The 17,988-nt window shown below is 46.9% G+C and overlaps 1 protein-coding gene across 2 annotated transcripts in view; it reads right to left on the bottom strand.

Annotated features, from left to right (window-relative positions):
* The window catches only part of EDC4 (enhancer of mRNA decapping 4), a 629,569-nt gene that overhangs the window by 146,556 nt on the left and 465,025 nt on the right, over positions 1-17,988 (bottom strand). For both annotated transcript variants that reach the window (XM_082271180.1, XM_082271179.1), the window contains exon 23: positions 11,762-11,877. In XM_082271180.1, the coding sequence (XP_082127306.1) occupies positions 11,762-11,877 (116 nt within the window). The remainder of the gene's footprint in view (positions 1-11,761; positions 11,878-17,988) is intronic.

The raw sequence follows: 17,988 nt of genomic DNA on the forward strand, positions 1-17,988 counted from the left end.
CTGAGGGGGCAGATGGTGCGGCCCACATATAGCTGGGGGCATGGGCAGGATAGGCAATAGACTACGTAGTCAGTGGAACAGTTGTAGAAGTCCTTAAAGCTGTAGGTGATGCCCTTGTGTGTGAAGGATTTCTGACCATGTTGGATGAAGGCGCAGGTTTTACATAGTGCCTTTTTACATTGAAAGATCCCTTTCAATGGTATAAGGCAGAGGGGATTGGACTTGGGATTTTTGAGCTTCCTGGGTGCAATTTTGGCTTTGAGTGATGGGGCCTTGCGGTATGTGATTCGGGGTTTTTCCATAATGTTTGCTGAGAGGAGGGGGTCCTGTCTGAGGATGCCCCAATGTCTGGAGAAGATACTCTCCATTTTTTTGTGTTTCCCATGAAATTGGGTGATGAAGCGGACTGCAGTTGTAGGTTGAGTGTTTTCTTTTTTGGGGGGTTTTCCAGGTAGGTATGTGGTGTATGCTGTATCTATTAGATCATCTGGGTAGCCTTTATCTTGAAATTTCTTTTTAAGATGGATGCTATGGGTGTGATAATCAGTGTCTCTAGTACAGTTTTGTCGTAGACGGCAAAACTGGCTTTTGGGGATATTGTTGATCCATAATGGGTGATGGCAGCTTTCGTAATGAAGGTAAGAGTTTCCTGCAGTGGGTTTTGTGTAGTTGCATGATATGATTGAGTTACCATCGTGGCTGAGTTCTAGGTCTAGGTAGGCTAGTCTGTCCTGGTGCCATGCGTGGGTGAATGATAAACTGAAGGGATTGTTATTGCAGTGGTCTACGAAGTTTTGGATGGTGCTGGGCGGACCGTCCGCCATCTGGGACACGCCCACCAGACCAGGACTGCCCGTGACGTCAGACGCTGCCGGCCGCCGCCATCACAAGCTCTCTGCATCTCCCCAGCTGTCCCGACTCGGAAGCCGCCTGAGCTCAACCTCGGACTCCTCCCGGAAGATCGGACGCTACAAGGACACAGAGAAGGCGACCAGCCACCTGACCATCCCACGGAGGGCAACACAGTGTCCACTTTACTTCACCACAGATGTGAGTTTTCCCTTACCCAGCCTGTTGCTAACTAATAAAACTACTTTTTTATACAGCACTCCAGTGGCGCTTCTCCCCTCATTCCTTATGCACACTACGAGCCGCTTCGCTCAGCCGGATAGCAGCCCTGAGTGCTGCCCTGCCCAGTAACTGTTTTTATTTCCCCCTCCCCCCACTCATCCACCGGGACAAGTGGATTCTACTTCCCACTCTCCTCCCCTTTGCACCGAGGACAGCCTAACATCGACCAGCACAGAGACTGGAATATCTCACCCCATCCCAAGGCTCCTCCAATGTGCTTCCCCTTTTATGTGCCAGTATCCTACCGCCTCTTATCCGACTGTCAACCCCCACCACCTGCCACTACAGAGAGTCGCACCCCCTGTGAGCGCTGATTTACATATATTTTTATCTATTGTGTGCTATGGGAACCGTTCTAATAGGAGTGACTCAAGTCGCTCCAACTTAGAAAAAGGTTCCTGTACTACTTCGGGGCGACATCGGAGGGACTTGCATAGACATTCATTATATGAAGTCCGTGCAAGTCGCGCCGAAGTCACGGTGCACGCAACTTCTCAGGTCGCCCCTGAATTCGTGCCGCGTTGGTGTGAACCGGCACTAAGTCATTCCTGTGCTTTAATATGGACTGATTTAGTGATCACTGTATGTAGTCACTTTCCACTGGAATGCTCATAAGAATGTTACTGTTTGATCAGCAACTTTTCATTAGATGATTTTACTTTCTTACTAGGCATAGCCGCAATGGCTCAAAAGTGATATGGTCCAGACATATTTAGACAGAATAAAGGTGGATAAAGTACCTGGACCAGATGACATACACCCACGGATCCTAAAAAAATTGAGCTCTGTCATTTCAAAGCCCCATTGTTTGTAATTTTTAGGGACTCTTTAATGACTGGAATAGAACCACTGGATTGGCGTTGGGCCCATGCAGTGCCGATATTTAAAAAGGGATCAAAGTCTGTATCAAGTAACTAAAGACCTGGTAGTTTAACTTCTATAGTCAGGAAGATAGTATAACGGATCGCCGATACCCAGCCTAGGTATTTCCGCTGTATAATCCTTGAAGCTGAGGAAGTACTAAAATATCCAAGGCAAAATCCCCCCCCCCCCCCCCCCCCAGTAACTGGACGACACACAGTTCTCGGAGTCAACTAGAATGAATTGTTTATTGAAAACACAAGATATCTACACTCTGGCAAAACCCCTCCCTCTTAGGAGCCATTCCACACAAAACATACACATCCCATAATAAGCTTATTCAAGGCAGACAGGAACAATAGAATGAAGGTATTCAACAATAACAAACCCCACCCCCCTAGCAAGGGTCTATGAAACACTTTTGCCATATTCTAGCAATCTGCAATATATCTTTATATATTTCCTGAGGGACACTGTTCGGTAATATTACGGTCACTTTCAACACAAACCACACTCGGTGTCCATTCCGCTACAGATAGCGTTTGACACAGTTCCCCACACACGGCTAATGAGTAAGGTAAAGTCTACAGGCTTAGAAAGATCAGTTTGTAAATGGATAGAAAACTGGCAAAAAGAAATTCAGAGAGTACTGGTTAATGATTCTTACTCTGAATGGTCTAAGGTTTTCAGTGGTGTACCCGAAGGTTCATTGTAGGGATCCTTACTTTTTAAAATCCTTTTAAATATAGGGTCTGGGATTAAAAGTACCATTTCAGTCTTTGCAGATGACACCAAGCTATGGAGGGTGTCTCAATCTTACAAGCCAACCTCAATGCACTGTTTTATTGGGCAACTAGGTGGCAAATGAGGGTTATTATTGATAAATGTAAAGTTATGCACTTGGGGGCTTAGAAAATGCATGCATCATACATACTAGGGGGGAGTACAACTGGGGGAATCAATGGTGGAGAAGGATCTGGGGGTTTTGGTAGATCATAAGCTTAATAATAGCATGCACATCGCGAATCGGGTGAACAGATTATTGGGTGGGGCTGGGGAAGACCCAGCTGTCATGGTACATGTGGGTACCAATGACATAGGCAGAGTAAGATGGAGAGTCCTAAACGATTTCAGGGACTTAGGCGCTAAGTTGAGGAGAAGGACCTCCAAGGTAGTATTTTCCGAAATACTACCTGTACCTCGAGCCACACCAGAGAGGCAGCGGGAGATTAGGGAAGTTAACGAGTGGCTGAGGAGCTGGTGTAGTAAGGAGGGTTTCGGGTTCCTGGAGAACTGGGCCGACTTCTCAGTCGGTCACCGGCTCTTTGGTAGGGACGGATTGCACCTAAATGGGGTGGGTGCAGCCGTACTGGGTGAGAGGATGGCCAAAAAGTTAGAGGGGCTTTTAAACTAGGGAATGGGGGGGAGGGTACAGATGTAGAATTAGCCAGCGGTAAGCAAGTTTCAGAGGGCAGAAATGGGGGCATTAGCGGTAGGGTGTTCGGAGCTCCTATACCCAGGGTGGGTATGGGAAAAAATCAAGAGAGTAGCCTAAAAACATTAAATGAGGATATATGTAACCGGTCAAAATTAAGAGGTTTGTATACCAATGCCAGAAGCCTGGCCAACAAGATGGGAGAGCTGGAGCTACTGATGTTTGAGGAGGACTTAGATTTTGTGGGGATAACTGAGACTTGGTTTGACAGCTCTCATGATTGGATGGCGTCCATTCAGGGATATTCCCTTTATCGCAGAGATAGAGAAGGTAAAAAAGGGGGAGGGGTATGTCTGTATATTAAGAACAGTATACAGGTAAATATGAGGGATGATATTAATAATGGAGCTATGGACGAGGCAGAATCCCTATGGGTAGAGCTTCAAAGGGAAGGCACGGTGGGGAAGGTAATATTGGGCGTATGCTATAGGCCCCCCAACCTGAGGGAGGAGGGGGAGGCGGACCTCATGTTACAGATAGGATTGGCAGCAAGGACGGGAAATGTCATTATAATGGGGGACTTTAATTATCCAGATATAGACTGGGCAGAAGGAACCGCACACTCAGCCAAGGCTAGGCAGTTCCTAAATGTTTTGCAGGACAATTTCATGGGTCAGATGGTGAATGCACCGACGAGAAAAGATGCGGTACTTGACCTGCTGATTACCAACAATTCAGACCTGATCACGGATATAGAAATACGGGACAACTTAGGAAACAGTGACCATAGGTCAATAAGTTTCAGTATTAATTACAGTTATAGGAAGCAGAGGGGTAATATAAGGACGCTGAATTTCAAAAGAGCCAATTTCCCTAAACTGCGCTCGCTGCTAGAAAATATCAATTGGGATAGAACCCTGGGAACAAAGAACACGGAGGAAAAATGGGATTGCTTCAAGAGCATACTTAACAAGGGGATTGACCAGTGCATTCCAAAGGGAAATAAATTTAAAAGAGCAAAATTAAACCCTGGGTGGTTAAACTCCAACATAAAAATGCATATTAGTGCTAAAGAAAAGGCCTTCAAAAAATACAAGACTGAGGGGTCATTGGCAGCATTTAAGCATTACAAAGAGTGTAATAAGAAATGTAAAGGCGAAATCAGGGTGGCTAAAATAGAACACGAGAGACATAGCGGAGGAGAGTAAAAAGAACCCCAAGAAGTTCTTTTAGTATATAAACAGTAAGAACACATTGGCCCCATAAAAGATGACAAAGGTAATATGGCCACTGAGGACAAAGAAAAGGCGGAAGTGTTAAATCATTTCTTCTCTTCAGTCTTCACAAAAGAATCGGGGGGCTACACGAACCTAGCTTGTAAGGCCGAACTAAACAACACACCTCAGGAAGTGCCGCCATGGCTAACAGAAGATAGACTTAGAACTAAACTAGAGAAACTTAACATAAATAAATCACCGGGACCGGATGGCTTGCACCCGAGGGTTCTTAAAGAGCTCAGCCAGGTGATTGCCAGACCCTTATTCTTGATCTTTAAGGATAGTTTACAGATGGGTATGGTGCCAGCTGATTGGAAAAAAGCCAACGTGGTACCAATATTTAAAAAGGGGCCGAGGTGTATCCCGGGGAACTATAGGCCGGTCAGCCTAACATCTGTAGTCTGCAAGATTTTGGAGGGGATGTTAAGGGACCACATACAAGACTTTAGTAATGAAAACTGTATTATTAGTAGCAATCAGCATGGATTTATGAAAAATCGTTCTTGCCAAACCAATCTATTAACCTTCTACGATGAAGTGAGCTGCCACCTAGATAAAGGTAAGCCGGTGGATGTGGTGTATCTGGACTTTGCAAAGGCCTTTGACACTGTTCCCCACAAACGCTTACTGTACAAACTAAGGAAGGTAGGTATGGACCATAAGGTGAGTACCTGGATAGAGAACTGGCTCCAGGGGAGAGTCCAGAGGGTGGTGATTAATGGGGAGTACTCGGATTGGGCGGGTGTGGAAAGTGGGGTCCCCCAGGATTCGGTCCTGGGACCAATCCTGTTTAATTTATTCATAAATGATCTAGAGGAGGAGATATCTAGTACAATCTCGGTATTTGCAGATGATACTAAACTAGGCATGCCAATATCTTCTATGCAGGATGTGGAAACCTTACAAGCGGACCTGAACAAAATAACGGGGTGGGCAACTACATGGCAGATGAGGTTTAATGTTGAAAAATTTAAAGTAATGCACTTGGGGGCCAGAAACCAGAAAGCAAGCTACTCACTAGGGGGGGAACCTCTGGGTGAGTCTAAGATGGAAAAAGACTTGGGGGTACTGGTAGACAACAGGCTTGGCAGTGGCATGCAATGCCAAGCCGCTGCAAGTAAAGCCAACAGAATACTGGGATGTATAAAAAAGGGGATTCACTCCAGAAATAAAGAGATTATTCTCCCACTCTACAAGACTCTGGTCTGGCCACATCTGGAGTATGCTGTCCAGTTCTGGGCACTGGTCCTCAGGAAGGATGTGCTAGAATTGGAAAGAGTCCAGAGAAGGGCAACAAAAATAATTAGGGGAATGGAGAACATCAGCTATGAGGAAAGACTACAAGCACTGAACCTATTCTCTCTGGAGAAGAGAAGATCGAGGGGGGATATGATATCAATGTACAAATACTGTACTGTCGACCCTGGCATAAGGAACAAACTATTCAGAGTAAGGGAATACAATAAGACGCGTGGCCACTCACTAAAACTAGAGGAAAGGCGGTTTAACCTTAAAATGCGTAAGGGGTTCTTCACTGTAAGAGCGGTAAGGATGTGGAATTCTCGTATCAGCAGGGAGCATTGATAGTTTCAAAAAACTGTTAGATGGACACCTTAGAGACAACATACAGGGGTATACAATGTACGGTTAAAAGCAAACACACACACACACATCATAGGTTTAACTGGATGGACTGTTGTCTTTTTTCAACCTCACTAACTATGTAACTATGCAATGCCAAGCTGCAGTTTCAAAAGCAAGCAAAGTCCTTTCTTGTAATAAGAGAGGCATGGACTCCAGAGAGAGAGAGAGAGAGCATTTTGCCCCTGTACAAATCGTTAGTAAGACCTCATCTGGAATATGCAGTGCAGTTTTGGGCAACAGTTCACAAAAAGGATATCTGGGAACTGGAGAAAGTGCAGAGAAGGGCAACCAAACTGATAAGAGGCATGGAGGAGCTCAGCTAGGAGGACAGATTAGAAGTACTGAATTTAGAGGAGATATGATCACTATGTACAAATACATAAGGGGTCCATATAGTGAACTTGGTGTTAAGGTTTTTACTTTAAAGTGGTTATAAACCACCCCCACCCCAAAAAAAAAAAACATGCTCCTGCCCAGTGGCGTAACTAGAACCCTCAGGGCCCCGATGCAAGAAACCATAAAGGGCCCCCCCCCCGACGGGGCCCTTCCCTCCCAGCCTGGTGGCGGAACGCCAGGGCCGGTCGCAAGTAAATTGTTTGTGTGGTAGTTCTGCCATTAGTGTCAGTAGTTTTTTATTTTAATTACATTTTTCTAGAATTTGCTTAAGGGCTCTTTCACACGGTCCGCCTCCGTAGGCGGATCCATGCTGCTCAGCGGGGATCGATCCGCCGATCCCCGCTGAGCCGGTGGATGACAGCTCCGTCTCCGCTTGCAGTGCGGAGAGGGAGGTGTCACAGCTCCCGCTGCTCTCTATGGGGGATCGGATGAGAGCGGACCGCCTGTCCGCTCTCATCCAATCCGATCCCTGAACGGATGGAAAAATAGGGTTTCCATCCCTCCGGATTTCACGAACAGGATCGGATACGGATGGCAGCGGGTGTCAGCGGAGGTGTCTCCGCTGACATCCGCTGCCCCATAGAGCTGCATGGAGGATCAGATCAGATCCGCCTGAAAAACTGACAGGCGGATCTGATCGGATCGCCCGTGTGAAAGAGCCCTAATTCATTTTTTTTTTTTTACAATATGGATGGTAGGAAGATGACAGTGGGGATGAAGATGACAGGGGGTGGGATGGTAGGAAGATGACAGGGGGTGGGATGGTGGGAAGATGACAGGGGGTGGGATGGTGGGAAGATGACAGTGGGGATGAAGATGACGGGTGGGATGGTAGGAAGATGACAGTGGGGATGAAGATGACAGGGGTGGGATGGTGGGAAGATGACAGGGGGATGAAGATGACAGGTGGGATGGTGGGAAGATGACAGGGGGATGAAGATGACGGGTGGGATGGTGGGAAGATGACAGGGGGATGAAGATGACAGGGGGATGAAGATGACAGGTGGGATGGTGGGAAAATGACAGTGGGTGGGATGGTGGGAAGATGACAGGGGGATGAAGATGACAGGTGGGATGGTGGGAAGATGACAGGGGGATGAAGATGATGGGTGGGATGGTGGGAAGATGACAGGTGGGATGGTGGGAAGATGACAGGGGGATGAAGATGACAGGGGGGGTGGTAGGAAGATGACAGGGGGATGAAGATGAGAGGTGGGATGGTGGGAAGATGACAGGGGGTGGGATGGTGGGAAGATGACAGGGGGTGGGATGGTGGGAAGATGACAGTGGGGATGAAGATGACGGGTGGGATGGTAGGAAGATGACAGGGGGTGGGATGGTGGGAAGATGACAGGGGGATGAAGATGACAGGTGGGATGGTGGGAAGATGACAGGGGGATGAAGATGACGGGTGGGATGGTGGGAAGATGACAGGGGGATGAAGATGACGGGTGGGATGGTAGAAAGATGACAGGGGGTGGGATGGTGGGAAGATGACAGGGGGATGAAGATGACGGGTGGGATGGTGGGAAGATGACAGGGGGATGAAGATGACGGGTGGGATGGTGGGAAGATGACAGGGGGATGAAGATGACGGGTGGGATGGTGGGAAGATGACAGGGGGTGGGATGGTGGGAAGATGACAGGGGGATGAAGATGACGGGTGGGATGGTGGGAAGATGACGGGGGGATGAAGATGACGGGTGGGATGGTGGGAAGATGACAGGGGGATGAAGATGATGGGTGGGATGGTGGGAAGATGACAGGGGGTGGGATGGTGGGAAGATGACAGGGGGATGAAGATGATGGGTGGGATGGTGGGAAGATGACAGATGGGATGGTGGGAAGATGACAGATGGGATGGTGGGAAGATGACAGGGGGATGAAGATGACGGGTGGGATGGTGGGAAGATGACAGGGGGTGGGATGGTGGGAAGATGACAGGGGGATGAAGATGACGGGTGGGATGGTGGGAAGATGACAGGGGGATGAAGATGATGGGTGGGGTGGTAGGAATTTTACATACACCCCCCCCCCCAGCTTTACACACCCCTCCATCTCCATACACCCCCCCCCCACACACACACACACACCTCCCATCTTCATACCCCCCCCCCTGCAAGTTAGTACAGTATTATATTAGTTATAATCATCACAGACCTCAGATCAGAGCGATGTTGTAGAGAGTGGAGAGAGCTGGTCCCGCCCCCTCCCCTCCGTGTACTGTACAGTCAGGAAACACACAGGAAGGGGGAGGGGCGGGTTCAGTGCTCGTCTCTGCTCAGTCTGCACTCACACACAGGAAGCTGGAGAGAGAGATCAGCTGCCTGTGTGTTTGTGTAACTCGCTGAGGATCGGGGAGCTCCGGTCTCAGCTGCGCTTGCCGCTCTCCTCTCTATACATACAGGGGGCCCTCTCGGGCCCCCTGCAGCATGGGGCCCGGTCGCCATGGCGACCCCTGTACGTCCGCCCCCTGCTCCTGCCCCTTTAAGGCACAAGCATAGTGCTTTTGCCTTGTCAATTGTCCCTTTGTATTTTCTACAGTACCTGGATGATCCTGGGTGGTCCTGACTCCCCGTCTATGAGCTGACCAGGTTTATCATGGGTGCTGAGCCAATGGACAGAGTGCACAGGGCCCTTACACCTTAAAAAAAACAAAAAAAAGCCTGTCGACTGAGATAATCCACCTGCCAATTTTCCACACCTGGAATGTGAACAGCAAAGAGACCTGGAACAAGGCGTTCTGCCCAACGAAGAATGCCTGTCACTTCCAAGGCCGTAAGGACATCCTTGGTGCCCCCTTGGTGAATGACATAAGCCACGGTCGTGGCATAGTCCGATTGAATGTGCACTGGACATTGGCAGGTGCCCGATCCAGTGAACTAGGCAAAGCCAGATCGCTCTCAGCTCAGTGGTAACCTGGATTCCTCCAGGGACCATACTCCCTGAGCAGAGAACCTGCTGAGGACTCCCCCCCCCCCCCTCCCCACCCGGAGAGGCTTGCAATTGGTGACAATTGTCCAGTATAAGGGGAGGAAGGACTTCCTGCTTTGGCATCGGGTTTTGAAGCCACCAGATCAGGGACTCCGTGGCCACCTGGCTCAGCTGGATCCGAATGTCCAGAGAGTTTGAATTCTTGTTCCATGTGAGAAGGATTGCCTTCTGAAGGATCCTCGAGAAGGATTGAGCGAAAGGGACCGCCTCAAAATAAAAAAAAAAAAAACACCATCAGTCACAGAACTTGCATGCAGGTTCGAAGGGGAGACCATGTGCTGGACAGCAACAGCTGAACCGCAGTCTGAAGGTTCAAGAAATTTTCCGGAGGGATTAACACCCTGGCTGAGGACGAGTCCAAAATCAGGCCCAGATAGTCCAGTCTCATGGAAAGGACCACGGATGACTTCTGAAGGTTCAGAACCTACCCGAACGCCTCCAGAGTTCACATGGTGACTTCCAAATTCGTCAGCACCGTAGGGGACTCCGCACAGAGAAGCAGATCGGCCAGATAAACCCCGCTGTCGCAACAGTGGGACTATGTCACGGCCGACCCAGCACGGAGCTAAGGTCTGTGCGCGCTCGCTGGCCAGCTGGGGTGACCACTGGATCTAAACATCCAGCCCGTCACCCAGATCCAGCATAGTTGCTTGAAGATCTCACAAGAAAAAATTCCAGAAAAAAAAGCTAGCAAATAAAAAAAGCTATCTACATAAAAAAAAAACAAAAAAAAAAACAAAAACACTTTTATGCCAGGACCAAAGATCACAACAAGGAACTAGGTTCTTACTCCTGACTAGGCAGATTAAAACTGACATCCTATGCAGGAAGAGAGAGGGCGTACCCTCCAAACTTTTTTTCTGCTTAGTGTCCTACTCCTGTAGGGGGCAGTATAACCCTACTGATATGCATGAGGAACGATAGAGAAACATTGTTTCCAAAAGGTGAATAGATTGAATCCATAAAACCAGGACCAAATATTGGATATAAAAATAAAAATAAAATAGTAATGTGTCCAAGAATGGAGGAAAAACTAATGGAATAGATAGACCAACGCTGTTGGTCGCGTGAAATGCGTCTACCATTTATTATATGTGTACAAATAAATCTTTGCTACTATCAAGTAATCGTTTTGGTGTGCGGCCACTTTCTCTTCATGTTCCTGTTATCCAGTGGCGATCCAAATTCCAGGAACCACGGCCGATTATGGATATAGATCCACCTGAGCAGTGTACATCTTTTTAGAATTTTTTATCCACTGTAGGATTTGTTTTTTTTTTATATGTTTAAGAAATGTAAACGTAAATATTTAATGATAGGTTTTATATTCTCCCTTTTATTTTTGTATTTTTTTCTGTCAACAAAAAATATAATAAAATCAGAATAAAGGTCTATCGCTATTGTTTAATGAAAAAGAATAAAGACCACATAACATGCCTCCCCCGAGAGGGAAGAAATTTTTTTCCCCTGTTGTAGCAAATTTGATCATGCTTTGCTGGGCTTTATTTTCGCCTTCCTGTTGATCAACAGCGGGTATAGGATTATAACAAAGACAAACAGAGGCACCTCTAAGTGTAGACTTTATACAACAGATTTAATGACAAAGTCTACACTTAGAGGCGCATCTATTTGTCTTTGTTTTAGCCCTGTGGAAACCCTGGCTTTGGTTTCTGGATGGCTGCCCTACATGATGGACTTTTTCTCCCCCTGTGCCATTATTGACTTTTAACTCTATGGACCTTTGGTTCGATATCTGATCATGCGCCTTAGGTATAGGATTATGTATATGGGATTGTATGGTTGGGTTTTCAATACTGTTTTTTTTGGTTGAACCTGATGGACTTGTGTCTTTTTTTAACCTAACTATGTAACATTAAAAGGCACACAGATCGAAAAAGCGAGGGGATATCTACCCAAAGCAAAGAACTAAAAATGTATTAAATCGCACCAAAATTTTAGCACAAGGGCAACATTACAATTTCAAGACAGGATTAATTATGCTCATTTTCATTTCAAAAATTACCTTGGATTTTACAATCTTGACAACACTTTCCTTTACTGTTCCCTCCAGTGAAGTGAATTTTGCTGCAATTGTGCTACTAAGCTGCCCAGTCACTGGCTCCAGAGTTTTAGTAATGCCTTTAACACAAAGAACAAAACAACAATTTTAAAAATCAACCCAAATACAAGCTATATAGGCAGAACATGGACAATAACATGGTGTTATAGAATTTTAAAACTGTGATAAACGCACATACCATTATTCTCTGCTAAATCTAACTTTCTTTGTGCACAGGAAATTTAGATCCCAAGCTATGGAGCAGTTTTTTTTTTTTTACATGATCGATAATACTGAGGTTACTATTTTCCATACATCGGTCTTTATTTTTATCATGTAATTTTGTCCCACTTCTAGGTGTATTAAATCTTCAAAGGCTTTAGCTGTGATTATGGAGTCTTAAAGTAATGCATATGTGTTTTCTTTTGCTAGCTGGGTATATTGGACTCAAGGACTATCAGGGTATGATTACACACCTCTCAACTCAGAAGCCTATCTAGAAACAAAAGCATTGGTGATAAAGCCCATACACCACAACAAATTGTCCCATGTTTTAAAAATTGGTTTTGGCAAGCCTTATGTTATAATTCTAATTGTTCTGAGGTTCCTTGGTATGTGTTTAAATAAACAGGTTTGTCATGTCCATAATATAGTAGAAGAATCAATTGTGAGCAAAAATGCATCAACACCCCTCATGGACTAGAAAGACAGACCTGTAGGGTAAAATTTTATTTTTATTTTGAAACAATCCTAATAAAAAATGTACAAAGACATACTTGATTTGATTAATCCAACACAAAATAGAACCAGATACTCATTGCAAAATATACAAGTATGGAAAACATACGACCATTAGAGGTGTGTCGTTACATCTATTGCCATACATGTGTGTGAGAACACCTGACAAGTTTCGGACTAATTTGTGTAGAGTCTCTTCAGAGGTGACACACTAAGTAACAGTATCTTCTAGAATAAGAAATGTAACCCATTAGTAACAGAATCACAAACCAACTTTGTTATACAATAGGTATATTAGGCACATATATGAAAATATGACATTCAGAAACATATAAATATACAAATTATACAGGCTGCATTATACTTCCATTCATACAATTACATTGCACAATGGGGCTGGATAGCCAATAATTGCTGCCAAATGGGTCTGCATGGTAGGGAATCCCTCATATATATCGGCCAACAGGCACCAGGGAGGACAAACTTACAATCGCAAGGGCCCCAGGGTAGATGAGAGATCCATATACCCAACAGCCAGATGCGTAAATGTATACAATAGCAAAAAGGAAGGATCAATCGATCCGACATTTAGTTGAGTGTTTTAAGGGATATATAGTAAATGTATTAGGCGTTTAAATTGCCCTAACTCCGCTTATAAATCAGGCAGGTGAGTGATCCTAAACATGGATAAAAGAATATATATATATATATAATGTGACGAGACCAATCTCGCCTCATTGCATTGGAGGAGCCTGGTTGCCCGCCTACTGCCTTTGGACCAGACTTTAAAAGACTTTTGACTCCATGGCGATTAAACTGTATTCATGGGGTCTGAGTGCCATTCACCTAATAATGTGCACTCAGACCTGAGCTATCTGGGGATATGTAACATGTCTATGTTTAATGTATAAAAAGTAACTTTATATATTTTAAAGCATAATACTGTATTTGGGTCCCCATGTGTGTAATGGAGTCTTGCCTCTATCCTGGAAGCTAAACCTAATTATATATTCCATTGTCTCCAGGATAGAGGTCGCTGTGAAAACTAGCTTTAGCTGCAGAGAGAGGGGGGGGGGGATGGTTTCCAGCAGCCCCCTCCTGAGGAATGTCTCTTGATTAACTGAGTGCTTTTGTCTAGAGTGGGGATGCTTTGCTTCTGGGAGTCTGTAATGTGATACATGTCTGTTTGTGTTACAGTCTTCCATTTGGTCCCCTAGGGGAGTGTCCACCAGGTGGGAGACCTGTATAAATACGGGGGCAGGTAGCCCTCAATAAACAGTCCACTGCTTGAGCCTCACACGGAGCCTTGTCTCGTTCTTGGGGGGATTCACTGTATGCTGTTGGAGACTGATTGCTAGGAGTGTAAGCTGATGTATACTTTTCCTGTTCATCTGCTAGCAGCTATTCGTGAGGTTCCAGGTTGGAGTGCTATTTTGTATCCAGTTCGGGAGTTTGATGTTCTGCAGTAGCTGTGCCTGCTCTCTCAGAAAGGGGCATATCGCCTAAACGGATTTTAACCCCTTGTCTGCTGAAACGGTCCGTTACAATATATATATGCACAGCCAAAAGTGTAAGTTGTCCCCCAGAGGTACTACCTCCCTTGAATCCAAAGCTGAGAAAAAAAAAATAGCATTTTTGTAAGAAATTACCATAAAATTATTTACTCTGAGTCCTCTGACTGTCGCCGCCCGTTCAGTCAGCATTCACTAGGGGTAATGGCGCCCTCTGCAGGAGCAAGCTAGGCAGTTTGAAAGGTTGATAAAAAAACTTTTGATACTTAGACACACCTCTAGGGGGCCATACCTCGGCCAATATCCTGATCAAGTTATCACTGTTCCTCAGTTTGTACCAAGCAGTACCGGAAGGCAATAACCCCCAGATCCAAGAACCAGAGGGGCGGGGGGCAGAGACTGTCAGAGCACTCAGAGAAAATAATTTTATGGCAAGTTCTTACAAAAATCTATTATCTCTTACGTCCTCTGACAGTTGCCGCCCATTCAGTCAGCCTTCACTAGTGGGATGTTCAAAAGCAGTGCAGGTTTGAGGGGTGAGAAGACGCAACCTACCGAAAAGGTAACGAATCAACCGGGCCAGAAAACAACCAGAGCCCACAGGGCAACAAAGTTCAAAACAGGAGCTAACCCAGAATAACAAAAATAACACCCCAGGAAGAGACAGAAAAAAAACACATCTCTTCAAACAACCGCCGCACTCAAACCTTACGGCCAAAGGAAGCATCCGAGGATGCCAGTACATCAATTCTGTAGAATTTTGTGAAAGTGTGCACAGACGACCAGGTCGCCACTTTGCACACCTGAGCCACAGAAGCCTGATGGCGAAAAGCCCAAGAGGCACTGACAGCTCTAGTAGAATTTTCCTTTACAGGGAAAGGAGGAACCTGATCCTTGATTGAATAGGCCTGAACAATTGTTGATCCACTTAGAAATGGTTGCCGCGGACGCAGCCGAACCCTTCCGAAGTCCCTCAGGAAGGACAAACAGGGGATCAGACTTCCTAACAGACTCCGTGGCAGATAGGTAAACCCTGACCGCCCGGACCACATCCAAGGAATGCAAGGCCACTTCCTTGGGATGCTTGGGCTTCGGACAAAGGGAAGGCAACACAATATCCTCATTGAGGTGGAAAGTCTAGACCACCTTGGGGAGAAAAGACTGACTGGGTCGCAGAACCACTTTATCCCTATGAATCACCAGATAAGGCAAACGGCAAGACAGACACTCTGCGAGCAGATGTGATGGCTACCAGAAAAGCAACTTTCTGGGACACAGGCAGAGGAATGTCTCTGTTGTTCTCAAAGGGAGGTCGTTGTAACACGGATAACACCAAATTTAGGTCCCAGGGAGGCAAAGGAGCCTTCCGCGGGGGAGCCAAATGCTGCACCCCTTGGATAAAGGTGCGAATCAAAGAATTTGTCGCCAAGGGACGCTGGAATAGAATGGCTAAGGCCGACAACTGACCCTTTATCGTGGTCAGCGCCAAACGTTGATCCACACCTTCCTGCAGGAAAGCCAAAATCTTCGCCACCGAGAAGGAGCGGGGATTGAACCCTTGCGACTCGCACCAGGCAACATACGCCTTCCAGGTGCGATGATAAATTTTTCTAGAGTTAGCTTTCCGAGACTTCAATAAGGTAGTAATGACAGCTTTTGGAAAACCCCTATCTCTCAAGACCTGGCTTTCAACAGCCATGCCGTCAAAGCCAGAGACTGTAAAGCAGGATGGAAGATCGGCCCTTGAGACAGATGATCGTCTCTCAGCGGAAGCTGGTCGTTCACAATTTCGTGAAACTCCTCAGGGCAGGGGAAAACCTGGCCTGACTTCTGGGCCCTTCGGAACCCGAAGGCAGCCCGCTTACTTGACTCGGATGGCTCATCGTCAAGATTCAAAGTCTCCTTAATGGAACTAATAAGTGCATCCATCACAATACGTTCCTGCGCCGAGGAGGAAGATTCCTCCTCCTCCCCCTGAGGACACGGACCCCTCTGGGGAGACGTTGTCCGTGGCAACCAAATCAAACTGAGTCAGAGGGGTCTGTGGGGAATTTGTTATCCTGGGATTCCATATTTGCAATTTAAAATGAATGGGACACTGGCCCTTTAAAACGGCAGTTCACGCAGACCCCCACTCGCACTACTAAAAGAGCCCCTTCATAAAAGGCAATAGCCACAAGAGAAAACAGTTTTACCAGGAAAATGCCAGAGAAAACAGTAAAAATCCCCCCCACAGTGTCAGTACTTGCCACACGCTGCTCAGTGAAGAAATGGAAGGGAGGGAGGAAGTGACCTCACACCCCTAGAGGCCTATGCCCGCCCTGAGCCACAAAAAAATGGTGCCTAATGAAATTCAATGGAAGGAATCACCGGCAAGATGGCCACCGCCCTTACTAGGCCTTTGCCCACAGCCAAGGTGGCGCCCGTTCGGCGCCAGGACAAGGACCTAAAATGGCTGCTGCCCATACACTGAGCCCAGACAACCTGCCCTTATCCAATGCCCTTATCCAAGATAGAGGCCGCGCTAAACGGCGCCAAATATAGTACCTACACATGATCTGGCCACCACAGGGGATCCCAGGGAGAACCCCTTCATGCTATGGAGTCCCCCCACGCCCCCCAGGTACAGCAAGTGCCCCGCACAGCACCCTCAGCAGGGCCAGGGAGGGAGGGAAACTTACCACGCTGGCCAAAAGGGAATATCACAGAGACCACCAGCACTGCCATCTTCTAAGAGTGGGCCCAGAGAACCCCCCTACAGGTCCTAGTTCCAGGGACAAGGGGGTAGTAGTACTCCCCAGTCCAGAAAAAGCGGGCACCCCCTGATACAGGAGACCTCCCACCCTGAAAGGGGGTGCCGTCAGCCATGGAGAGATGCTAGCAACACGCGGGCATTCCGGAGTTGAAACACCCTCTGCGAAGATGGACCTTCGCAGGCTCTTCCCCATCCCGAGGGGCACTGTCCTTGCGAGGCCTGGGCGCACCAATGACCTGCGATGCTCGTTGGCAGGCTGGGACTCCATAAGGATCTATACTATCCAGTGTGAGGTCCAGCTCTGCTGTCGCTTGTAGTCCTCCAGGAAAAATTCCTGACTAACTAGCGATAGTGAGAGAAATAAAAAGGCGCTAGGTCCCAGCAGGGAAAAGCTAGCCTACTGACGCTAGGAAGCCAAAAACTGAGGAACAGTGATAACTGGATCAGGATAATGACTGAGGGATGGCCCCCTAGAGGAGTGTCTAAGTATAGAACATTTTTAATAAACCTTTCAAACTGCCTAGCTTGCTCCTGCAGAGGGTGCCATTACCACTAGTGAAGGCTGGCTGAACGGGCGGCGACTGTCAGAGGACGTAAAAGAAAGAGTAGGTTTGACTGTCATTGGATCATATCTGTCTGTTGTGTAACAAATGCGTCTGCTCGGTCTTAACCACCACCTTTGGCTGGATGCAATCTCAATCAGCCCTAGGAGGTGGGTATTAAATACTCAACCTAAATAGATAAGAGTGGTTACCGAATTAAATTACACATAGATCAGCTGGCTGTGTTTTTACTGCGAGCACATTCTACAGAGGAGCAGGGCTGGCTCTTCCATCAGGGCGGAGCGGCGTCCTGCGTCATCACACCGCCGGTGCATCAAAGGCCTGACGTTTGCAATCCAGAGCGGGACGCAAACAGGAGGAGGACCGCACCGTGCTGGAAAAGATACGATACTTCAGGTCTGTAGGTAAGGCCCACCCAAGTCCAAATGGGGACGGGGGGCCTTTGTGTGCCGGAGATGTGACTGAGCATCTCCCACATGTAGCCCCAGGCCTTAACAAGGGGCCTACCTCCAAGCAGTAAAAACGTCAGAAAAGACATACAATGCAAAACTTAAATCAAACAATATATCAATCAGATATTAACACCAGTTGCTACAGAAAAGTGAAAATACCTTACTGACATAT

Source organism: Pelophylax lessonae, assembly GCF_965119305.1.
Source record: "Pelophylax lessonae genome assembly, chromosome: 10".
Lineage (NCBI taxonomy): Eukaryota > Metazoa > Chordata > Amphibia > Anura > Ranidae > Pelophylax > Pelophylax lessonae.